Source organism: Helianthus annuus, chromosome 16, assembly GCF_002127325.2.
Source record: "Helianthus annuus cultivar XRQ/B chromosome 16, HanXRQr2.0-SUNRISE, whole genome shotgun sequence".
NCBI lineage: Eukaryota > Viridiplantae > Streptophyta > Magnoliopsida > Asterales > Asteraceae > Helianthus > Helianthus annuus.
Window position 1 is genome coordinate 26045918 of NC_035448.2, and position 25740 is coordinate 26071657.

At 39.8% G+C, this 25740-nt stretch overlaps 3 protein-coding genes across 3 annotated transcripts; all 3 read left to right on the plus strand.

Moving 5' to 3' along the window:
- Positions 1-390: 390 nt before the first annotated feature.
- On the plus strand, positions 391-2826 carry LOC110919147 (serine/threonine-protein phosphatase 7 long form homolog). The gene is made up of 5 exons (XM_022163427.1): positions 391-1376; positions 1460-1547; positions 1626-2072; positions 2151-2402; positions 2479-2826. The coding sequence occupies exons 1-5, from the start codon at positions 391-393 to the stop codon at positions 2824-2826; spliced, it is 2121 nt and encodes a 706-aa protein (XP_022019119.1).
- A 10842-nt stretch (positions 2827-13668) lies between these two features.
- On the plus strand, positions 13669-16909 carry LOC110918022 (anther-specific protein SF18-like). Its single transcript, XM_022162416.2, has 2 exons — positions 13669-13773; positions 16272-16909. Exons 1-2 carry the CDS (start codon positions 13683-13685, stop codon positions 16730-16732), a joined length of 552 nt encoding a protein of 183 aa, XP_022018108.1. The 5' UTR covers positions 13669-13682; the 3' UTR covers positions 16733-16909.
- Positions 16910-22159: 5250 nt separating this feature from the next.
- LOC110918019 (anther-specific protein SF18-like) lies at positions 22160-23045 on the plus strand. The gene is made up of 2 exons (XM_022162413.2): positions 22160-22230; positions 22443-23045. The coding sequence occupies exons 1-2, from the start codon at positions 22167-22169 to the stop codon at positions 22871-22873; spliced, it is 495 nt and encodes a 164-aa protein (XP_022018105.2). The 5' UTR covers positions 22160-22166; the 3' UTR covers positions 22874-23045.
- The last annotated feature ends 2695 nt before the right edge of the window (positions 23046-25740 follow it).

Consider the following 25740-nt stretch of genomic DNA (forward strand, 5'->3'; position numbering starts at 1 on the left):
ATAAGGTCGCGGATCCATGTATAAACCTTGGTAAAGGTCGCGAATTGATGTCCAGACCTTATACAAGGTCGCAGATTCATATCCCAAGCTTATTAAAGGTCGCAGATTTGAACCACAAGCTTATTGTTTTGTCTCGCTACTTTAATAAAGCATGGCAGATTATTTTTGAATATGGACAAAAGTTGCAGAATTTATTAAGCTTTTCGGATGGTAGTGTATAGGTGCATGTATGAGGTTTTTGTCCCTTTCTTGCATGAAATGTGAGTGGTAAATGTTTTGGTGATATGACTTGACCCTAGCTCTCACATGATAAGAAATAAAACCTGCACATTTGAATAGTTGTGTGTAAGAGAATCCAACTGTAGTGTAAGGAAAACTTCTGCAAACACAATGAATTCGAAAATTGAGGCAGCTGGTGAAGTATTTACATATGAACATAAAGCAAAGGAGTTGAGCTACATTTTCAATATCAAAGTCAATCCTTTCATTAACGAAAAAAATTCAGTCAAGTGTTATAAGCCGAAGATGAATTTTGAATGTCATCCTGGTCCGATGAATGCATCGGTGTTGTTCTTGGGCAACAATCACCGTGCGTTTGAGGTGTTTAAAAATCCTACACCGTATGATAACCCATTAGATGTTAGACGATCAGATCGAACGTTCTGGCAACATATCAAAGAAAATCCGGTTAGTGGAAGGGTAGAAGCTTTAATACATGCAGCAGGTTTCAGCGGGATACTGCAATGTGGGTACAAGTATCTTGACCACGCGTTAATAACTGCGTTGGTTGAGAGATGGAGGCCAGAAACTCACACGTTTCACCTTCCATTTGGAGAAACGACCGTGACATTACAGGATGTCAACGTGTTGTGGGGGCTACCGATAGATGGGTTGCCTATTTCTGGGGCTGACACTGGTATGTCGATGTATACTGTACGCGACAAGTGTCAAACGGTGTTGGGGTTTACCCCTGAAGAAGCTTTTGTGAAGGGCAAAAGGGTTAGGTCCCCCCGAGTTTTAGCACAAATAACGTCATCCAATTTTTCTGAAAATGAAGCATCAGATGAAGATTGCATTTTTCGTGCACGTCAAATAATATTTTATTTGATAGGGTGCACAATCTTTCCTAATAATGCAAACAACCTGATTGATGTCAAATTTTTAGATTTTCTGGTAGACTTGCCCGCATGTTCGGGATATAGTTGGGGAGGTGCTGTGTTAGCTCTCCTTTACAAAAACCTTTGTAATGCTACAGCACCTAATGCTATAGCCATTACTGGCCCAGTTGCGCTTCTACAAGTGTGGGCTTGGGAGAGGTTTCGCTGTTTTGCTCCTGCTGTTGCCCGGTTCCAGTACAATGCCCCGTTAGCTGCTCGGTAGTGTGAATTGTAAATAATAAATTTATTATTTTGTATATATATACCTGACTTATGTTATTTTTTTTAATTTATCCTTTTAGGTGGAAGGGAAGCTTAACGTGTACAGATGTTTCCACACATTGCCTGAGAACATATAGATCTCAGCTGCAATCAATGACCGAGGCAACGGTATGGTTGTTAGTTGTTGACATATAAAATTTAAGTTTGTTTGAAAAGGTTTTAATGAATGAATTTTTTTTGTTGCAGTTTAATTGGAGGCCATACGACGACATTCTCGATAGACTCCCCGATATATGTCGGAGTGGTATGGGAATTTGGCGGAGTTGTTGCCCTTTGCTATGCTACGCGGTTGTGGAGCATCACTATCCTCAACGAGTGATGAGACAGTTTGGCATGTTCCAGTACATACCTAACCCAATTGCCATAGATCATAATGAGCATGCCAGACTTCATGCCATGAACCGGAGTGGGAAAACCGGCTGGAACTGGTTAAGTCGTCACGCACCGTATGTTAGTCAGTGGGAGGCACGTCATCAAAACTTGGTGACGGGGGAACTCACGACATCTGTTGGAGTTGCCAACGATTACATGTCGTGGTACATGCAACATACGATGTTATATGTGTCTAACCCACAGTTGTCAGCTGGCCCTACGAGCGGATTTCAAGACGAAGGAGCGAGGGTCCAAATGATGGTATTTACAAGTGTAAAATTATTGAAATCATCCATTCTTATTTTTATTAAAAAATTAATTATTAATTTATTTTTGCAGTCGGAGACGATGGGTCTAATTCACCGATCTGAAGATGTGGACGTTATTCATGGTGCGGCTTATCGGGCCCTTGAGATGTCTAATGTTCCACAATACACACAATATCCGACTCATCTGTCACAGGAGCCGGTGGACCTTGTTTCATATCCTCGTACACAGAGGTTAGGTAGGCAACGACGTCGTGCTCGTGGTGGTAGAAACGTTGAAGAGGCCGGGCCATCAAATTGGGCCCCAAACTTCGAAACAGGGGGGGTCAGGATCCGGTGGTAACGAAGATTTAAACTTTGCGGTAAACCTTGGTAATACTGATACGGGTGCATCATGGCAGTCGGCGTTGGCTACGGCATGCTCCGAGGGTTTTGACGTGGGTATGTTATTAAACCCCCAACAGAATGATATGGGTCACAACAATCAGTTTGTAGACCCAAACATAAGTCAGGCGGGGTTCTTTAGCCCCTCGTCCCATATGATGGACCCCAACACTAGTCTGGCAGGGTTTGTTACCCCCGCGTCACAGATGATAACATTTATGCCGGAGACCCAAACAGACTATCATTATTGGGCCCCAAACCAAAGTAACGAAGATCACCGGAACCGTTATGCAGATGTTGAACCAAACCCCTTAGACTGGAGTCTCGACTTGAACCTGTTTCCACCACCACCGAATGACCCATAGAGTGTAATACGTTGTGAGTTAAATATATTGTGTAATAAACTGTGAAATAAATATATTGTTCTTTTTGTTTTTGTTTTTGTTTTTGTTTTTGTTTTTGTTATGTCTATTATTAATTTTTTTTCAATGTAAGCCGATGCTAAAAAAACACATAATGATGTATTTATATTTGTATGTCATTAAGGGTATAAAGGACATTTCACAATTTTAAAGTGATAAGCATTTTTCTCAAAAAGAAAAAATATTTTTAACTCAATTTCTACCCACTATAAATACCCCTACCATAGTGAGTGAGAATTCCACAAAAACCACAACCACCTTCATGGCTAACCCAGGTGACAAACAAGTAGCTGATGTGGTGCAGAGAAAGTCATTTTCGATTCTAAACAAGTTAAGACGTCCAACGGCTGGTTCTAGCACTTCGTCTTTTCCAAAGCCGACCGAGGTCGTGGTAAATAACCATGGGTCGTCTGCTCAGTTGAGTAAACCTGGTGGCAGCCCTCCAGAAAGAAAAAATTTTCCATTTCCAACCGAAAATTCCGAAAATTGGTCAAGGGATGCTGTTGAGTTTTACCTAAACGGGGATTCCCCTTTTTGTTATTCTCGCTTTTTAGGGGAAATACAGCTACCTAGAAGCTTTTGGGGTAGCCTACTAGGCTACGAATCTAGCTCATGCCTAAATGACATTGTAAACCCAATCCTTCCATTATTAAATTTTGATTATACAAATGAATGATTAGATATATATTTTCTTTATGGCAGCATGTTCAAGCGTGGACGCTAAGGCTGATGCGGCTTCGACAATCTAAACTTTTAAAAGACCCGTCAAGGAAATTGTGTTGGACGGTTTTACCTCCGCAATTTTATGAAGACGTGTGTTATACGAAGGATTGTTTAAGAGCGGTAGACATGGCGGGAAAGAAGGAACCGTACCCTCCATTTTGGGAGGTTGATTATTTGTATATTCCGATATGGATTAAGCAGGAGGACTGGTTACTATTCCGTGTTGATCTGTTTAACATGGAAATAACACAATATTGGACTGATAAAAGATGGGGAAATGATAAAAGACGGCTGGTTGAACACGTGATGGACATTTTTCCAATTTTCTTCAAGCATTTTCTGGACCAAATCCAATATTGGCGAAACTCGAGATACTGCACAAAGAAAAAGTTTCTTTTCGTTATGTTCAAGACGGTGTGCCTCAGGACAATGGTAACATTGCTAATTCAGGGGTGCTTGTCTCTATGATGATGGACAACCTTGTAAGAGGCAAGTCGCTCATTGATGAAACTGATGTAGAGGAGAGTTGTACCAACTATCGTCGCCACATGGCTAACGAGCTTTATAGATGGCGTTGTATGTAGGATTAATGTTTTTGTTGTTTATGAATTGTGGTTTCGTAGTTTCTTTATAATAAACAATTTAATGTTTAGTAATATTCCGACATATTAGGCTTTTTGTCAAAAAGGGCCAACCATGCGTTTTTTGGGTCCGTTATCTCACCGGTGTGTCCAACTTCGCCATCACCGGGTTTGTTCGTGTCGTCTGCTAGGGTGAATAAGGGCTTGGGGCATTCGTGTTGTCTTGCCGGAGGTCGTATCGTCTCGTTATGAGTGGTGGAAAACGGCCAAAAGGGCATTTGTGGCCTTTTGTCAAAAAGGGCCAGAAATGGCCAACCATGCGTTTTTTGGGTCCGTTATCTCACCGGTGTGTCCAACTTCGCCATCACCGGGTTTGTTCGTGTCGTCTGCTAGGGTGAATAAGGGCTTGGGGCATTCGTGTTGTCTCGCCGGAGGTCGTATCGTCTCGTTATGAGTGGTGGAAAACGGCCAAAAGGGCATTTTTGGCCTTTTGTCAAAAAGGGCCAGAAATGGCCAACCATGCGTTTTTTGGGTCCGTTATCTCACCGGTGTGTCCAACTTCGCCATCACCGGGTTTGTTCGTGTCGTCTGCTAGGGTGAATAAGGGCTTGGGGCATTCGCGTTGTGTCGCCGGAGGTCGTATCTTCTCGTTATGAGTGGTGGAAAACGGCCAAAAGGGCATTTTTGGCCTTTTGTCAAAAAGGCCCAGAAAGGGCCAACCATGCGTTTTTTTGACATAAAAAGTCAAAATTTGATATTTAATTATTTAATACAAGTACGATAAACAATTACACGTTTTATTAACGACTAGGGGGAGTTGGCGTTGTCTCGCCAGAGGTAGTATCCTCTCGTTTTGGGGGTGAAAACGAGCTGCATAAAACTCATCCGCCATCTCTCTTCTGTATTTCGCGCAAGCCTCCACAACATCTCCCCCAATCCCGACGTCCTCATCGTTAACCAGTTTACTTAACAACATACAAAGTAACACCCCTGAATCTGGTCCTGGGTTTTCCTTTTGATGTTGGCAAACTTCAGTATGTGTCACCATTGTCTTTTCCACATGTGGGCGTCCAGAATGTTCCCAGTATGCAATTTGTTCCAAAAAAGTTTTGAATAAAGATTCAAATTTTATTAGGGTTGGGTATACCCTAACTTGAATCAAGTTTGACCCATCAGAAACACTAGAAGTACACGTCCCAGTAAAATACAAAGTAAGGTGAAGTGTCCGCATATCAACACGAACCATGAACCAGTCTTCAAGGTCAACACATATTGGAATATAAACCTGAGACAAAAATAAATAAGATAAACGTATTTGGTTTAAGATATACAGTGGGGGATGATAGTGTTACCGTATCGATGTCCCATAATGGAGGGTAATGTTCCTTTATTCCAATAGCAAAAGGTAACGCGCGATGGTTAGGATTCTCTTCCAAAAGGTCGAGAAATTGAGGTGGAAGAATCGTCCATGGAAACAGTTGTTCTGGTCTTTTTGATTTTTTTATTAAAATCCATCTGAACCTCATCATTCTCGTTACCCACCCACACACATGCTACAACGGTGAAAGTTTTATAACATGAGAATTAAAATAAATTTCCGGAGGGTTTTAATAATTTATATCCTTACCAGTGGCGACAGGTAACCGTAGTTCTCGTATCCAAGTAGGGCACCCCAAAACTCGGACCCGAGTTGTCTCCTTCCAAGGAAGCCGCTATAACAGAAAGAAGAATCTCCGTTATGATAAAACGCCATTACATTTTTTGACCACGATCTAGACTCTTTTGTTGGGTAATAGTACCAGCGTCTCTTTCTGGGGATCTTCTCAGGGGGGGTATCAGGGACTTCCTCAAGCTCCAATAACGAGTCTTCTGGTCCCCCATTTGTTGTGTGTCGTTGGTGCAATTCGAGATGGGGGTATGAGTGACTATTTATACAAGTAACTCTTCTGTTATACAAGGTCGCTGTTTCATTCAGGGATGTTATACAAGGTCGCTGTTTCATTCAGAGATGTTATACAAGGTCGCTGTTTCATTCAGAGATGTTATACAAGGTCACTGTTTCATTCAGAGATGTTATACAAGGTCGCTGTTTCATTCAGAGATGTTATACAAGGTCGCTGTTTCATTCAGGGATGTTATACAAGGTCGCTGTTTCATTCAGGGATGTTATACAAGGTCGTTGTTTCATTCAGAGATGTTATACAAGGTCGCTGTTTCATTCAGAGATGTTATACAAGGTCGCTGTTTCATTCAGAGAGGTTATATAAGGTCGTTGTTTCGTCTATAAAAGGCCCTCCATTTGTAGTACCTCATCACTCTTCTATGCAATACCATTTCGTAGTAATGCATAAGCGCAATGTTGGCAAACGGTTACCTCCTTTCTCCCACTTTCAAAACAATTGCTTAACTGAAGAAGACAAGAAAGCTATTTTGGAATGGGAACTACCCCCAAAGGTTACTGTTTTGGATGAAGGAAAGAAATCATCAAAATCGGAACCTGTGGAGCAAGGAGGATCGTCTTCCGGTGCAGTTGTGAATCAGCAACTGGCGAAACAGAAGGACGTTCGTGGAAGAAATAAAGAGGTTGAAGAAATCCCCGTTGTCAAAAAACTTTGGACCTATCAAAATCAACAGTTTGATTTCAACCCTAACCCGGAGGAGGATTACGATCCAGAAGTCCTGAAGGAAGCTTGGAACTATGAGGAAGAAGAAGAAGACTGGTCCTGTGTTTGGCACAACCCATATTCTGGAGAAGAGTCAGACTCGGAACTATCATCTAGAGGTGACTGCCATTGGAAATAGGGTTGCTCCGTTTCTATCATGATGTTTGTTGTAGTGGTGTTTACTTGAAAGTTTTTTGTCCTTTTCTATCTCTTTAGTGGAAGAAGTTATTGTACTATATTGTATCAGTAATGTATTGTACTAGTATTATAATAACCACCCACCCCTATACTTCTCCTGTCTATAAATACCACCTATCACCCAAATATGTCTTCACACCTTTACCTCACCACACTAGTTATTCCGATGGCAGATGGTGATAATGAATTACACATTCATTTTCATTTGCATATACATGAAGGGGAGCCAAACCCTGCAAATGTTGAACGACAACCAAACCGTAACTCTGTTCAGCCACAACCGAACCGTAACACTGCTCATCCACAACCCAACGTTAACTCTGTTCAACCACAACCCAACCGTAACTTTCTTGCACCCCAAACCAACAGTAACCATATTGGTCGACAACCAAACCCTAACAGTGTGCTCCCCTCCACTGAACACCTGCATGCCCCTCCCAGACCTTCACCCCTCAACCAACATCCTCGCCCACCACCATATGTTGAACATCCAAATCCTTGGATTGTGCAGAACCCTAACACTGCATCGCCAAGGGTTATAGATCCATACCCGATATGTAGGTTTGGATGCATCTACCATAGCATGTGCTACCACCAATACGACAGTGATCGTGACTCTAATGCGTTATCAGATGATGCCGTCGTTAGTGATGATCCATGGGAACAATATGACAACTTTGACATCGACTCTGATACATCCTTTTGATTCCAGATGATGCCGTCGTTAGTGACTTAGGGGTTCCTGTATTGGTAGATGTATTGTGTGTTCGTGAATTCTCCTAAATTAAAATAAACCACGTAATGTACTTTGATGTTTTTATTTAGTGTTTTGTGTTTGTGAATTTTCTTACATTAATAGTCGTAAAAACTCATTTTTTTGGAACACATGTCTTAATTGTTAAATTACACCACCAATTGACAATTCAAACAGAAATACCAAACACAAAACATAGGAGGATACACCTAACAGTTAACATTAAAACCACAAAAAGATACTAACTTAACGTCGGCCACAGGTCTTCCTGTTGTGCCCGGTTTCTCCGCATCTGCTACATCGACGTGCCTGGGGTTCATCGTGGTAGTTAACATCCATCTCGTTTTGAATTCTTCTTGAACGAACCCTGCCACGATGTGTTGTGACCCTCGAAGGGTCCCCTTGAATTGTCCAGTCCGCTTCTTCCCACTCATCTTTGTGTCCCAGGGTGAAAAAATGACCGCTATACTGTTCCTGATAGGTGGTGGTGTGGAATATGGAGTGGGTAACGTCATGTGGTTGCTCACCCCTCCAACCGCAAACAGCGATAGCATGGGAACAGGGGAATCTAAGCATTTGCCATTTCCCGCATGAGCATCGGTGGCGTCTGTATTCAACGGTGTACTCGTTTCCACCGTCATCATTGTTTTCTTCCCTTGAAACCACCGCGTAACGACCTTCTCTGACATCGTAGACGGACACTTCATGTTGCATGGCCACTGAATGCAACTTGTTAAACCTGGACCAAATTCTAGGGGGTAGAGGGGTATTGCAGCTTTGGGCCATCTGCGCGTGGCGAGCATACTCTGATACGTCCTTGGTGAACGTATAATGAATTAAGGCTTTTACTGGCAGGAGTCTTGCTTCCCGTAAGACATTATTCATAGACTCAGATATGTTCGTCGTAAGGTTACCCCAACGGCGGTTTCCGCGGTCATGAACAATAGTCCACTTGCTTTTGTCGATGTCGTTCAGGTAGTTCCAAGCAGCCTGATTTAACATCTGCATTTCCCTAACAGCCCAAAGATACTTTCTTCTCTGACTTGTGCTCCCGATCATCCAACACAGCTTCCTAAGAGATTTGGTCTTGAACCTACCACTAAAATTGCTTCTGACATGCCGAAGACAATAACGGTGGTAGGCGTTTGGTTCCCTCCAATCCAGAAGGTTCTCCATCGCATTAATTATCCCTGCATGACGGTCTGATAGAACACAAATTCTACTGTTACAGTCTTTGGTGACATATTCTCTCAAATTTTGGAAAAACCAACACCAACTATGAACCGTCTCTTCGTCAACTAGCGCGTACGCCACTGGCATTATGTAGTTGTTGGCGTTTTTGGTTACCGCAACCAACAGCTTACCACGGTACCCTCCTTTCAAGTGTGTGCCGTCCACAGAGATGACAGGTTGGCAAAGATGAAACGCGCGAATAGAAGGACCAAATGCCCAAAAAACATATTTGAATGTTGGATTTCCTGGAACCGAGTGCGGGTGATGAAACCATGAAACAACCGTTCCAGGGTTTCGAGACTGAAGCCGTAACACGTACTTTGGCAGCTCCTGAAAGTTGCTTTCCCAGGTTCCATATATCCTCTCAATTGCTTTTCTTCGTCCACGCCACGCCTTCGTATACGTAACATCGACAGACATCGCTTGCTTTATATGCGTCCTGATGTGTTTCACCTTCAACGCAATGTCTGTACGAATTTGCGGTAGGATGTGTGCAGCGATATCCTTAGATCTAAGGCACCTGTTGTTGTTGCGTACCACCGTGGAATAACAAGTGTGGGCAGGCGCCCAGTTGGTAATTTGCCAAAGGTGTTGGTGTTTCTGTTTTGATGCCGTTGCACGCCATTCACACAAAGGGGCATGAGGGAAAGGGTTTTTAAATTTTTTGTTTCTCGTGTAGCATTTAACTTTGTATAAAGTTGGTTTGCTATCCATCACAAATATTTCCCTTCCACGGCGAATGTTCCATTCTCGGATAGCAAGGTCCACCTCCTGTTTTGACTTGAAATACATGCCGAGACGTATATGTTTTACTTTTGGATTCCATACGTCCATCACATTATCTTCATAATCCGGACACATGTAATCCCTAAGTTCCTCGTCGTCGTCTGGGTCGTCATGTGTCGCTGGAATGATAGGCCGCGGCTGAGCCAGGGTCAACTCAGTGTGTTGGTTGACTGCAGCCTCGTCGTCAGAAGTACCATCGTCGGATGGTGGTGCCTCTTCACTTTCAGAACTTTCTTCGGTGCTGCAATTTTCAGAATCATCAAAACCGTCATTATTGTTGTCACCCACCAGAAACTGGGAGGACGGTCCTACTATGTTATCAACAGAAGGCATCAAGTGGTGTTCTTGAGTTGTTTGCCCGTATCCCTCGTCATCTTCATCAGAATCTTGGGTGTCAACAACATTACGTTGTGTAATGTCATGCAGAAGGTTTGTGAAACTGAAGTGTTGGACAGGATTGACTGCCTCCCACTGAACATAGATCTCGGCAATGAAGTTGGTTTCCGATACTTGGGCTAAATAGTTCATTGTTTCAATTCCATCATCGTTGAATATTTTTGTTGTCTGAGATATGCCCTCAAACGTGTACCCTAGTAACAATGAAAGGCGCACCGATTCTTTCTGAAGTTGAACATGATTACAGATTGAATCCACCAATTCGTCATACGATGATTTATGTCGCATAAGGAAAGAGGTTGTTAGCATGGATTGGTCAAACTGAACAGACCCGTTAACAAAAGAAAACACACCGCCCCAATATAGTCTTACGAGGTACGGCCGAAAAGAATCCATGAACTAACAAAGTGAAATGTTAAGATATGATAAGGATGAGTGGGTTGTGTAAGCTGGATTTGGTTTGTTAGGAAATGTTAAGAACTCAGTGGGTTGTGTAGTGTGTGGAGAAGCTAATACAACCAGTATTTATAGTGTTGGAGTAACAAGATAGTTGGTGGAGCCCACCATCTTGGTGGATGAATAGACAAATAATAATATTTTTTTAAAATTCTAATAAGTAAAAATGGTGGCAGTTCTCTTATAACGATTTTTAATACATTGAAGTTAGTGGGATTTTATTATTCATTTGTAGTCTTGGTTCTAATTTTTTTTTTCAACCATCATTGAAATTAAGGTTACAACAAATCATGATACAAACCCAAATATAAAAAGGTTTACAACATTACGATCCATCAAACACTCAAATTACATAAATGTATTACTATTTTTAATTACATACAATGTTCACTTCGTACTATTTTAACAAATCATTTCTATATGCAACACTGCTTGTCGGGCTTCCAATTAGAAGTAAAATACAGTGAATCCCGTCCCATTTCTTCTTATATCGAGCTTCCTGATGCAACTTTTTATGTGAAGGAAATGAGAGGTCGCTGGAGGATCTTCGTGGGGCTGATTCCCCCACCAAAACTGGAAGAATAATTTACGGGAGGAGGTGGTAGATGACACAGACATCAACTTCTGCTAAATGCAGAAATACAATGTTCACTTCGTACTATTTTAAAAAATAATTTCTAATTGCAAGACTGTTTGTCGGGCTTCCAATTAGAACATAAATACAGTGAATTTAAACCCGACCCATTTATTCATATATCGAGCTTCCTGATGCAACTTTTTCTGCGACAGGAAATAAGAGGTCTAAGGTTAAGGATGCTGAAAATTCTGCAACCTCGGTGATGTTCGGCGAACCACATTACAAATTTTTTTTAAGTTCATACCGAAAATGCGGCTGACGCCACCACCAGAAGTTGCAGAGTAATTTACGGGAGGAGGTGGTAGATGATAAACGCCTCAGCGTCTGCCAGATCTTTCATAAGACTCAATAGCAGACCTTGACGCAACCACAGCAGCAGATTTTATTATCCTCGTACACGTTACGGGAGGAGATGGTAGATGAGAATAATCTTTCTCATGCACACAACATCTTCCCACCAGGTATACGAAAATTAAAACTGAGAAAAACATCATGACGAATGATCCAAGAGAATCATCATACATTGACCGAATTTTCCAATCAGAAGACATTTTTTAATAAAGAACATCATACAGACACAATTTAAATTTCAAAAGTAAATTTTTTAAACAAACACAGTATGAATTTGGTGTGCATCTGTTATGTGTGGTTGGGTTATAAATTCCGATTTTCAGAACACATTTAATATCATTCTGCGAGCATCATAAACTTTGACAACCTTTAATAAGCTTGTGAGACAAAACAGAGACCTTTAACAAGGTTTGTACATGGATCCGCGACCTTATACATGCTTGGAACTTCAATCTGCGACCTTCAACAAGGTTGGGAGTTGAAATAGAGACCTTCAGCAAGGTTGGGACATGAAATAGCGACCTTTAATAAGCTTGGTATATGAATTCGCGACCTTGTACAAGATTGTGACATCAATTCGCGACCTTCACAAGGTCGCTGTTTCAGACTCAAACCTTTTCAGAGAATGTCAGCTTTTGCAGGAAATCATGTTCTTTTGCAGAAAATGGAGAGAAGGTCGCGAATTCATTCCACAACTTACCTATATCTGAAAACATTTTTCAAATGCACCTAATTGCACTCTTTATTTTTGTAGACCACCTAGTTCTGCAAAAAATTCTAAACTCAGTGACCATTTTAGCATTTTACTCTTTAAAAAAACCAATAGAATAAAAATATAGCATATAAAAACCTCTTTGTAAACAAACACAAATGGACAAAAACGAACAAACATAAATGAACACATTACCGAACGTTCACGAACATAAGCAAACAAATGCATTCTCTGTTCATGTTAGTTCGTTTAGCTTAAAGAATGGAATTTTTTGTTTATGTTCGTTCATTAAATAAACGAACAAACATAAAAGAACTTCTCGCTAAACTGTTTACAAACTGTTTGCTGAATTTTCGGTTCATTTACAACCCTAACTACCTTAATTACAAGAAGTGGTTTGAACATAATTATAAGGTAGTGTTTGATATGCATGAATGAGGGGCGGAATGGAATCGTTCATTACGAGGGAATGAAGAAAATGGTGTTTGGTTGGTCAATGGAATGGAAGATTCCCATTCCATAAGTTATTCCATTCCATCAAAATCATTCCATCCACCCCCTTGTTTTTTTATTCCATCCCCTCTTACACCATTCGCCAACAACACCACAGCCGCCACCAACCACCACTGCCGCCAATGCCACTTGCCGTCACTACCCACCACCATCGTCGACATCACAACCACTGCCACCAGCAACCACCGCCACCAACAACCACCTTCGTCGCCACCCACCGATACCTCCGCCGCTACCAACCACCACCGATGGCCGCCACTGCCACCCCCGTCGCCGCCACCTATAGCCACCCACAATCCCTACCACCGACCACCACCACTCACCATTGATTTTATTTCTTCGTTTTTCTTGCCTACCAAACAATACACAATTATAATTCAATCCATTCCCACATTTTAACATGTGGTGGTTTGACAATTCTAGCTTTTTGCTGGTGTTTGTTTTCTTAATATATATATCTTCAGCGATTAAAAAATCTGATATTGCACACTATACGTCATTGGACCAATGATAAATCTAGAGTATTTAATAAGTTTAGACACACTTAACTGGACCAATTTATACAAGTATTTCATTATTCTTACGCATAACACAATAACCGAAAATGAGATTTTTTTTTTTTTTTTTAATGTACGCATCTAAAATTAAATCAATATAATCCCACATGTGATATAATCCCACATGTGATGAAGCTTTAACATTTTGATTATTTACTTTAATTTCTTCAGGATTTTGGTTCAACTTCCACACGCATGTTCTTGTCACTCCTTTCTTCTCCTATAAATAACTCATCGCCATGCCCTCTTCTTCATTCGACTCAAAAATGGCGAAAAATTCAAATTCTTACTTATTATTCCTTTTGCTCGTCTTTGTTGTTGCAATCTCAGGTGCATAATCAATCTTAGTTATTTCATGATGATTATTTGTTTCCTCGGAAATTTGTAACAACACTTCTAATTTATTTGTAAGAAGTTGGTCACAAAAAATACCCAGTTTTCTAGGAAATTTGTAACAACACTTCTAATTTATTTGTAGGAAATGGGTCACAAAAAAATAAATCATAAAAGATAATAATTAAATATATTGTAGGAGATTCGTAGCAATTTGCGACGTAGTAGTTTCGTAGAAAATGTGTAGGAAATTGCGTAGGAAATGCGTTGAAAACGGGTTTCCTACGAGCTGTTTTCCTACATCAGGTGTTTGTCATAACTGCGTAGAAAAACCAGTTTTATGACGTATTTTCTAGGAAAACTGGTGTAAGAAGTTTCAGATTTTCTAGTAGTGTATTATTTGTTTTTAATCCTCTGATTGTAGTCTTAATTAGGGGTACTAAACGGGTCGTGTTCGCGGGTTGGCGGGTTCAACCCGACCCGAACCCGAAAATTTTACACAAACCCGAACCCGATCCGAACCCGAAAATCGTATCACACATAAGAACCCGAACACGACCCGAAGTTTCATGGGTCGACCCGAACACGACCCGTTCAACCCGAATTTTTTTATTTTTTTTTTTTCTGAAATTAATATATTAAAATTAAAATTTACTTAAAAACACAAATGTATATAATAATATCATATTTAAGTTATAAAATCTATGTTAATTTCTCTTTTTAAATTATAATCATGGCAAAAAATACACACCTCATTTAATTTATAACATAAAATATATTGTAAAAAAATATAATATAGTATAAATGTGTTAAACGGGTCAACCCGCCAACCCGACCAGGTTGACCCGAACCCAACCCGTTAACATAAACGGGTTCGCGGGTTCAACCTGAAACTGACCCGAACCCGTTTAGACTAAACCTAAACCCGCGAATTTCGTGTTAGGTTCGTGTCGGGTTTTCGAGTCGTGTCAGAAATTCACGCCCCTAGTGTTAATTAATTAAACTTCTCCATGCAATTTCCCATAATAGAGAACAAATGTAAAGTTCGAAGCGAAAATTATTTCATATATTAATTATCACCTTTTTAGTGTATCATGCCTTGTACTCCATGCTTAGGGAGTGTTTCAAAAAAAAATTGATTTTTTACTTTCAACCTTTAAGTTTTTTCTTTTACATTTTAACCCATTTGAAAAAACTTGATTTTTCACTTTCAACTTTAAAGTTTTTTCTTTTACATTTTAATCCATTTGAAATTTTCACTTTTAACTCAAACTTTTTCATCTTTTGTAATTTAACACAACACTTTATTATTTACAAATTAGGTCCCCTATACTTTTATCTTTCGTAAGTTTTTTGTTTTACGTTTCGTTCTAAATTTTGCGAGTTAACATGTCATAGCGTGCATGTGAAGTTCAACGTTTTTGCTCTATTTTTTCATATTTGACAGACCCATCGCAACGCGTCCGTTTTTTCCCTTTTGAAAACTTCCCCGCAATGGGCGGGTCCTAGATCGACTAAATTATTATTTTGTACGTTTTACGTTTCTGGTTAATTTCTTCGCATCAAGACACTGTAACAGGTGTACGTGGTTCAACGATTGTAGTCTCCTTTTCGTTCAGTTTAATTTTTACCATTTTATCTATTTTATTTTTACGATGTTGAGAGTCGATGTCGTTGTGGCATTGGTGCTACTTGGCATGGTTTTACGAACGTTTTTAACCTATTAATTTTTTTACCAATATTTTGTTTCGGTTTACCCCTATATTTCCTTTACTTAAAAACTATTTTTACGTGCATATTTATGTACGAGTATGTATAAATATGATTTGTTCTACATTCCGACGTAAACTTTTTTTATAGACGAGTTAGGTCAAATATAATACGTTTTCGTTTAAAGAAACAATTTTTAAGTGCATATTTTTATGTACGTTTTGGTATAAATTCAAGTTGTTCTACGTTTCGACGTAAACTTTTTTGGGAAATGATTCAGGTCAAATATAATATGTTTTCGTGTTTATTTTATGTATGTTTCGTAAAGTTTTTTTCGAACCGAGTGGAGTCAAATTATGGTTTCTTTTTCTCCCTTTTTTTCCGAAAGCTCTAATTAATTCCTTTCGATTACATGTGCATATTTTCCTTCATACCCTTACGTTTTCTATGTATGAGTTGGGTCACATATAATACGTTATGATTGTTCGATATGAATTCCATTTACTTTACGTTTGATCCAATCACAATGCTTATACAGGTTACACTGAATTCAACTGGATACGTCGAAATGTGTATTTTCATATGGTTAATACATCATATAACATTTGGACTAATTCATTTAATGTTTACGATGTATTCGCGCCGCAACGCGGGCGGGTGTTAACCCTAGTTTATATATAAATAACAAGAGTTATATAACGTATTTAGAGGTGACAAAAAGATTTTTTACACCATCTAGTCTACTTAATTATATTATTAAAAATTGACTTTAATGTTGTGAACAGATATTGCGACTGTCAATGGAAAAATATGTGAAAAACCGAGTAAGACTTGGTTTGGAAACTGCAAAGACACAGATAAGTGTGACAAGCGGTGTATAGACTGGGAGGGTGCAAAGCATGGAGCTTGTCATCAACGTGAAGCCAAACACATGTGCTTTTGCTACTTTGATTGTGATCCCCAGAAGAATCCAGGGCCACCACCAGGGGCACCGGGGACGCCAGGGACGCCTCCTGCTCCTCCAGGAAAGGGCGAAGGAGATGCTCCTCATCCTCCTCCTACTCCAAGTCCTCCTGGAGGTGATGGAGGCAGTGGACCAGCTCCTCCTGCAGGTGGTGGATCACCTCCTCCTGCAGGTGGTGACGGAGGTGGTGGAGCACCTCCTCCCGCAGGTGGTGACGGAGGTGGTGGAGCTCCTCCTCCTGCAGGTGGTGATGGAGGCGGAGCACCACCACCAGGTGCTTAGGCGAGAAAGAGCCAAAGTCTTGAATAGAAAACTTTATACATATGATTATGAATAAGGAGAACATATATGCTTACAGATTGAAATTAATTTAGTTTGCATGTGTAATAAAACCTCATGAGTTCAATTATAAGTCTATAATAAATTTACATGTATAAAGTCCTATTGGTGTTGCATTAATCGTTCCCATAATCATTCGAACTCGATTTCATCATTGTGTGTTGTTTGTAAATTCACAAATACAAGATCAAGAAATAGAGTAGAGAATTGATCAAAAGCATTTGATTTTGTAAAACAAGAGTGTATTTACAGAGAATCTATCACCAAAGATCAGGACACCATCAAACATATTTATCATCGCATCCCTAGGGCAGTGGTTATGGAGCAACTGTTGTTAAGACACCGTTTTCGCGCTCTACAACCCCGCATAATATTAAAGTGTTTGAACCATAGTTGAATAAACAAGCCCAAATGATTACAATAAAGATTAAAAGCTTAAGATTTAATACTTGACTCAATAAAAGATTAAATTTGTATGATTATAGATACTAAAGTATAGTGCATAAGAGGATGTAGTATTCAGCTTATGCATTATATTAAAAAATGTTAAATAATAACAATTAATCATGTGTATCAGATTAATTGGTGAAATTTAAGTTTATATTTGAAATAAGATACAAATCCAAGATCTACATAATGTTGGAAGTCCACATAATATGGGGCAAAGAGTTGGTACCGGTAATCTTAGCCATACATGGTAAGAAATGGCGAAAAGAGTTGGTACCGGTAAACAAAAATTATGCTGGCGTATGGAAGAATATTGATTAGCCCCGCTTGCGATATGCACAAATAATGTATATATGTGTGGACGCTCGAGAGCAAATATGAAAATGCTCTAACTTTAACGTTATTTACTAATTTCGTGAAAATAATGTTAAAAGAGGGGATGGTTAATCATGCATCATGTAGTGGTGTCGATAGCTGAAAGACAATAGGGTACATGCACTAATCAGCATTTGTCTCGATTGTTGAGTGTTATGTGCCTTGTGTCCAAGGCTTGATGCAAAACTACTATCGAGCCGTGGGTCTCACTGGAAACAACCTATCTATATACCAAGCTGTTCAATTTCTTCTCTAATCATTTACAACTATTGAAGAGCTTACATAAATACTAAGTCTCGCTTTGTGGCGGTCAACGGATCCATCGGATTTATATTTAATTCGAAAAATCCATTTGGATCCGATGACGTTGGTGTTGGTTGGTCGTGGAACAAGATTCCATGTATGATTATGATGTAGGGCATCAAGTTCGTTGTGCATGGCTGTGACCCATTTAGGATCTTTGAGGGCAGTTTTGATCCCTTTGGGAACATGGCTTGAGAAGAGAGAGTGATGGTTAGAAATGTTAACAAAATGTTTTGGTTTGAAGATACCGTTTTTGGAGCGAGTTGTCATCGGGTGTAGGTTTGTGGTTTGATTTTCGGTTGAATTTGAATCGAAAGAGTTGGCAGTGGAAGATTGGGCTGTAGATGGAGAATAGTTCGATTCTGTTGACTGGGTCGTGGGTTGGGTATTTGTAGGTGGAGTTGAGTGGGCCAAGGGTAAGGTATGCTCGGGAATAGAGGAGGTGTGAGATGGGTCCGTATGTGATTGTGAAGGTGTAGGTAATTGATTTTGAGGTGGTTGTGGTATAGGTTGTGAAAGAATGAAAATGGGATTGTGAACAGAAGGTGTGGTTGTAGTGGTGTTAGGTGTGGTAGGAGGATTAGGAATATTTGTAGGTGGTGTAGGTAATTGTTCTTCAAAATTGGTAATGAGTAGAGAGGAGATGTCAGATGACGTAGAGTTGGTTTTGAACGGAAGAATATCTTCGTCAAATTTGGCGTGTCGAGTTGTATAAATGCGTCCCGTTGTGGGGTCAAGACAACGAAAACCTTTGTACCTAGGACTATAGCCGATACAATTGCATGGAGTGCTTTTAGGAAGTAGTTTGTTTTTGGCATAGTCTCTAAGGTATGGATATACTCGACAACCAAAGATTCGAAGATTTGAGTAGGTTGGTGGTTGATGAAACAATATTTCAAAGGGTGAGAGGTTGTTAAGGAGTTTGGTGGGGAGTCGATTGATAATGTATGTGGCGGTGGTAAAAGCATCAAACCAAAGAGTTGTGGGTGCATGGGAATTAAACATTATGGCCAACCCGGTTTCGGTGATATGACGGTGTTTCCGTTCGGCTCGCCCATTTTGTTCCGGTGTGTGAGGGCAAGAAATCCGATGATGAATACCATTTTCTTGAAAGCATGCTTGTACTTGGTGGTTTGTGAATTCGGTTCCTCCATCGCTTTGAAAAATCTTAACATTTGAAGAAAATTGATTATGTACAAATGCTAAGAAAGTTTTAAGAATTGTAGGAAATTCCGATTTAGCTTTTAATGGATAAAACCAAGTAAAGTGAGAATGGTCGTCTATAAAGATGACATAATACCGGTATCCATCGGTGGATGAGACCGGTGCGGGTCCCCACAAATCACAATGAAAAGGTAAATGTTTTGCTTTAGCTATTTCACACGAATTTCATAATCCCGGTTTGGGTAACAAGGAAGTAACAAAAACATGACCGTTTTTATTTAAAGTAGATATAGTGTCAAAAGACACATGTCCAAGACGATCATGCCATTATTGAAAGAAGCACGAAGATGGGAAGCGGAGAGAGCAGCAACTAGAGACTTGTGACTTTGAGTTAAGACATAAAAGTCATTTTCGTACGTGCCTTTAGCTAGAACTTCCGCCGTTTTTCGGTCCTGAATTTGAAAATAATTGTTAGAAAACAATACATCAATGGGAGAATCATTTGTTAATCTACTAATGGAGAGTAGATTTTTTCGTGAGATTTGGAACTACTAAGACATTTTGTAAGGGAAGATTTTTATGAATATGAGTGTTACCAATGTGGGTAACGGGTGAAGATTCCCCGTTCCCAAATGTAACTCGTGTGTTACCGATTTGAGTTGCATAATTATTTAGACCGAAAGTTGTGGGAAGCATGTGGTTGGTAGCACCTGAATCTGTTGTCCAATCTGGAGTGTCGACAGCAATATTGCATTGAGCAAGGAAAGCTTCGGCTAGGTTTGCATCAAGAGATGTGGCCTTTTTGGCAAAGGAGGCGAGTTGTGGGCATGTACTCGCATAGTGACCATCGGTACGACATAATTGACAATGTGGTGTTCGTTTAGGTTGTGTAGTACTACGCCCACGGTTTGAGGAAGTGTGACGTCCACGGCCCCGTGAGGTGTTACCCCGATTGGTATACGGTTTGGGATTGTTTACATAAAAGGCGGCTTGACGGGTGGTTTGGGTGTTGTGTATTTTTTGAACTAACATTTCTTGGTTCTCGGCATTAGCGAGAAGGTCACGAAAAGTTGGGGTATGTCGTATGGTCCTTTGAGAGGTGGAAAAATTTTCAAACGACGCACCGAGGCCACAAAGAAAATAGTGTCGTTTGTCTTCGTCACTTACCGGGTGTCCGATAGCGGCTTGTTGGTCTGTGAGGGCTTTGAATTTACGACCAAATTCGGAAACGGAAGAGGTGCCTTTTTGAATGGTGCGAAGAGAATCTTGAAGATTATGCACACGTTCAATAGAACAATGACTGTATGCATCCGCAAGAGCCTTCCAAACCTGAAGTGCAGTCGAGTGGCCTATAGTTTCGGCCATGGCTTCCTCAGAAAGTGTCGAATTCAGCAACAATAAGACTTTCTGATCAGCCGATTTCCAGGAGGTATACTCCGGATTGACTGTGGTTTGATCATTAGTAGTGATGGTTTGAGATGGGATGACAGAGGTAGGATCGATGTGGTTAAAGAGACCAAGATAATCAAGAACAGGTTGGACTTGTTTTTGCCATGTGAGATAATTGGTAGAAGTAAGCTTGATGTTGATAAGGTGGGTTAGAGAAGGTAGTGGAATTGCAGAAAGGTCTAATGAGGTAGACATGGTTGAAAGAAAAATTAGGGTTGAAAGAAGAAGGAGTGTGGCGACAGAGGAAAAAGAAGTGTAGAAAAAATAAGAGGGGATTGGCTAGGTAAGGGACTTGGCTGATACCATATAAACCAAGCTGTTCAATTTCTTCTCTAATCATTTACAACTATAGAAGAGGTTACATAAATACTAAAGCAAAGGAGACAATTAAGGAGATACATATGCTACAATTACAATAATGGAATATTTTGAATGTACAAAATTTAATTGTGATTGTTGACAGTGAGGGAATCAAGGGAGAGTTATTTTAGTCTAATACTATCTATTCCTACGGGTAGAAGTAACGCTGTGTACATCTTACTCCTCGGACCCTATCTAAGCTTTGCTATTGATAGAAATTACTGAGAATGATGATGATGATGGAAGAATATTGAGGCGGTTGGAAAGGAATTTGTAAAACGCAATATCAATCTGAAAAACAGACTAACATGTTGGGTTGGGAATCGGAGCAATATAAGATTCTGGTATGATAGTTCGTTGGCCGAAAGTCCTCTATGTGATACATTCCTAGGTATGTTCAAACTGGCAGAAATGAAAGGCTCCTTAATAAGTCAAAACTATAAAAGACTTAGGGGAGAAATAACGTGGGATTGGAAGTGGTTGTTATCATACCCTACCACACCTGGATTATGTGATGAACTTCGTCTAAGATTAATGGCAGCCTTGAAAGGATGTTCCGTTAAGCGGCAGAAAGATAGATGAGGATGGAATTATAATGGGGGTCAGATTTTGAGATCAATATGTACGAGAAGAATTAAGGGCTGTGGAACCGTCAGAACAAACCGGGGTACAGACGCAGTGGTGGTAAATGGGCAATATCAAAGGCGGACATGCTAGTAGTATAGAGGGTTATGGATGGAAGAATCCCATTAAACGCGGAATTATAAAAAAAGAGGGGTGCCCGTGGATAACATGACATGCCCGATATGTGGTTATGCTTGGTGGCTAAATCAATATGGTGGCCAGTGGGAGTATCGGTTGAAGATCTAAATATTGCATTGTGTACAACAGTTAAGGATGTGGTGAGAGTGGTAAGGGAACTAAAGTGTTCACAAAAGAGAACAAAAGCAATACAAAAAACTCAACTAAGTTCCACAGAAAACTATCCGAAGTAATGAATCTTATAAAACTGTAGTTTTTCATAAATTTAGAGACACTTAAAGTGACCAATTTTTTTATTGCATAACACAACAACCGAAAATGAGATTTATTAAAATATAGTCATCTAAAATATATAACTTCACACGTGATGAAGTTTTGATATTTTGATTAATTACTTTAAGTTGTTACAAATTTGGTTCAAGTTCCACACGTATGCTCTTGAAACTCCTTTCTTCTAACTCCTTTCTTCTCTTATAAATTACTCATAGCCATGCCCTCTTCTTCGCTCAACTCGAAAATGGCCAACAATTCAGTTTCTTACTTGGTATTCCTTTTGCTCGTCTTCGTTGTTGCAATCTCAGGTGCATAATCAATCTTATTTATTTCATGATGATTATTTGTTTTTAATCCTGATTGTAATCTTAATTGATCAAACTTCTCAATGCTATTTGTCCGATAATGGAGAACAAATGTAAAGTTTTGAAGCTTAAATTCATGTACAAAAGTATTTTTTTTAACAACAACTAGTCTACTTATTTATAATATTAAAACATGACTATAATGTTGTGAACAGAAATTGGGACTGTCAGTGGAAAAATATGTGAAAAACCAAGTAAGACTTGGTTTGGAGACTGCAAAGATACAGATAAGTGTGACAATCGGTGTATAGATTGGGAGGGTGCAAAGCATGGAGCTTGTCATGAACGTGAAGCTAAACACATGTGCTTTTGCTACTTTGATTGTGATCCCAAGAAGAATCCAGGGCCACCACCAGGGGCCCCGGGAACACCAGGGGTGCCTCCTGCTCCTCCAGGAAAGGGTGAAGGAGATGCTCCTCATCCTCCTCCTACTCCAAGTCCTCCTGGAGGTGATGGAGGCAGTACACCAGCTCCTCCTGCAGGTGGTGGATCACCTCCTCCCGCAGGTGGTGACGGAGGAGGTGGGGCACCTCCTCCCGCAGGTGGTGAGGGAGGTGGTGGAGGTGGAGCACCGCCAGCTTCTTAGGCGAGAAAGAGCCAAAGTCTTGAATAGAAAACTTTATATATATTTGATTATGAATAAGGCGAACGTACATGCTTCCAGCTTGTAATTTGGTTTGCATGTATAATAAAACCTCATGGGTTCAATTATAAGTATGTAATATATTTGCATATATAATGTCCTGTTGATGTTGCAATCATTGGAACTCGATTTCATCATTATGTGTTGTTTGTGATTCAGAAATACAAGAACAAGAAATAGAATAGAGAATTGATTAAAAGTATTTGATTTTGTAAAACAAGAGTGTATGTACAGAGAATCAATCACCAAAGATCAGGACACCATCAAACCTATTTATCGTCACGTCACTTAGGCGACGGTTATGGAGCAACTGTGGTTGCAACACCGTTGTCTCGCTCTACAACCCTAGATAATACTAAAGTGTTTGAACCATAGTTGAATAAACAAGCCTAAATGATGAAAAGCTTAAGATTTAATACTTAAATCAATAAAAGATTAAATTTGTATGATTATAGATATTAGTTAAAGTATAGTGCATAAGAGGATGTCGTGTGTTCCGCTTGTGCGTTATCTATAAAAATGTTAGATAATAACAATTAATGTGTCTTAGATCAATTGGTGAAATTTAGATTTACGTTTGGAATAAGATACAAGTGGAGGGTTCAAATGAGAAGAATTTTTTTGTAAGAAGAAAAAAGAAGAAGTTTCAACCAATAAGAATGCTCCATTTACTTTATTTAATATTTGCATTTAATTTTAATATAAGGGTATATTGGTAAACTTACATAAATCATTAATTTGTATTCTTCCCATTTAATAACTAACTAAATTAAATTTGTAACTCTTTTTCAAAATATATATTTTTTTCCAAATTTAAAAAAAAAAAACAACTTAATTTAAAATGTAGAATAACTTACTAGTTGTGTAGGATAAATTACGAGTTGTGTAGGATATATTTCGAGGTGTGTAGGATAAATTTCGACTGTGTAGGATAAAATTCTAAAATGTGTAGGGTATATATAGGAAAATTTTGATATGTGTAGGTTTTGTAGATTATATGTAGGATAATTAATAATTAGTTGACTAATTAATTAAAGAGGGAAAAATTAATGATATGAGTTATAAATGAAATAGTATTTTACTAATATGCCCTTTCTTCTTTTTATTCTCACATTAAATTTCTTCTCAAATGAACCTTCCCCTAAGATACAAATCCTAGATCTACACGATATTGGAAGTCCACATAATATGATTGTTATTATCCTTAAAAGGAAAATTGGTATTTAATAAATCAATCTTTGCCCAGTTGGTAAATAATAATCCAACCTACAGAATTGGTATATAATAATCCTACCTATCAATATGTTGGTACTCAATGAACCTCCGTTAGTTTTTTTTAACTGAAGTTAGTTTTTAAGTTTTATTTATTACACAAACAGTCCTTGTAGTTGTAATTTACTAGTTTTAACTATGAGTTAATAGCCAAAATGGTCCCTGAGGTTAATAGCCACAGCACCGCCACCGCCACCACCACCACCACCACCGCCGCCACCACCACCGCCACAGCACCACCACCGCCGCCACCACCACCGCCACAGCACCGCCACCACCACCATCACCACCACCGCACCGCCACCACCGCCACCACCACCACCACCACCGCACCGCCACCACCACCACCACCATCGCCGCCACCACCACCACCACCATCGCCACAGCACCGCCACCACCACCACCGCACCGCCACCACCACCGCACCGCCACCACCACCATCTCTGACTTTGATCATCGACGCCTAAGGGGTTTGAATTCAGATGCAGCAACAGACGATGACTGACCAAAAACATCACAGATCCAACAGCTCTAGTGACGGTGGTGGTGGTGGTGGTGGCGGTGCGGTGGTGGTGGTGATGTGGCGATGGTTACGGTGGTGGAGGTGTTGTGGCGATGGTGGTGGTGGTAATGAAACAAATGCTTTTTGGAGAAAACCTTCTGTGCAAGATTGCATCCTAGAGAGAGAAACAAACCCTAACTTTGTGTGTTCTTCACTGTGTGTGATTGTGATATGTGAATACTCAGTGCATTCACAGATTGTTCGGTTCTCTCATATTCTACACCTTCTGTACAAGATCTACGGTGCGGTACGAGTCACACGGTGGTTTTCGCACATCGCGTGTGTGTTGATCGGTCCGGGGTTCGTGTGTTTGTTATAGGAAGACGACCTTATAAGTGGTATCAGAGCAGGCTCTGTATAGAGAGTGCTCTTTCCGCTGTAGACTTCGTGTTGGAGGTTAGATCTATTGTTCGGTTTTGTTCATTCTAGTGGGTTTTCAATTTTCTAGGGTTGTCTCATACTTTTCTCATGTTTTTCATGGATTCTTCACTTGTTTCTTGATCTTTCATGATGGATGGTGATTAGGTTTTAGTTGTGAGTGTTTATGCTTGATTCGATTGTTGAGATTTTGCTCAGATTGTGTCAGATCTAAAAGTTTTCTTCAAATTCTCTGGGTTTTTGAAGAAGATTGCTGAGGTAAGCAATCATTTGCTTTCATATCTATTTTAGGATTGTTGTTGTCCGTGTTTGTTCCTCTGAAGTTAGTGATGACCTAGTGTGGTCACACTTGGGAAATAAATTCAGAGAGCTGGTTGTTTTTTGCGAATTTGGATAAACCCTTGTGAGTACTTGTGGGTTTTGTCCTTATTTGTTCAAAAATACATTGTCAGTACTTGTGGTTTTCATCAGAACTTGTATTCATCCGCACATATCTTTCATTGTCCGCACTTAAGGTTCTTTGTGAGCACTTGTGAGATCATAAGTTATGTCCGCATTTGTGAGCAACTTGTCCGCACTTGTTCATAATTGAACTTCT

What these genes read in the sequence shown, in the direction of transcription:
- LOC110919147 (XM_022163427.1), top strand. Translation starts at nt 391, where the DNA reads ATGAATTCGAAAATTGAGGCAGCTGGTGAAGTATTTACATATGAACAT. An exon ending in AATGCCCCGTTAGCTGCTCG is followed by an intron (nt 1,377 to 1,459) that starts GTAGTGTGAATT and finishes TTATCCTTTTAG; the next exon opens with GTGGAAGGGAAGCTTAACGT. An exon ending in AATCAATGACCGAGGCAACG is followed by an intron (nt 1,548 to 1,625) that starts GTATGGTTGTTA and finishes TTTTTGTTGCAG; the next exon opens with TTTAATTGGAGGCCATACGA.
- LOC110918022 (XM_022162416.2), top strand. Translation starts at nt 13,683, where the DNA reads ATGCCCTCTTCTTCATTCGACTCAAAAATGGCGAAAAATTCAAATTCT. An exon ending in CTTTGTTGTTGCAATCTCAG is followed by an intron (nt 13,774 to 16,271) that starts GTGCATAATCAA and finishes TGTTGTGAACAG; the next exon opens with ATATTGCGACTGTCAATGGA.
- LOC110918019 (XM_022162413.2), top strand. Translation starts at nt 22,167, where the DNA reads ATGGCCAACAATTCAGTTTCTTACTTGGTATTCCTTTTGCTCGTCTTC. An exon ending in CTTCGTTGTTGCAATCTCAG is followed by an intron (nt 22,231 to 22,442) that starts GTGCATAATCAA and finishes TGTTGTGAACAG; the next exon opens with AAATTGGGACTGTCAGTGGA.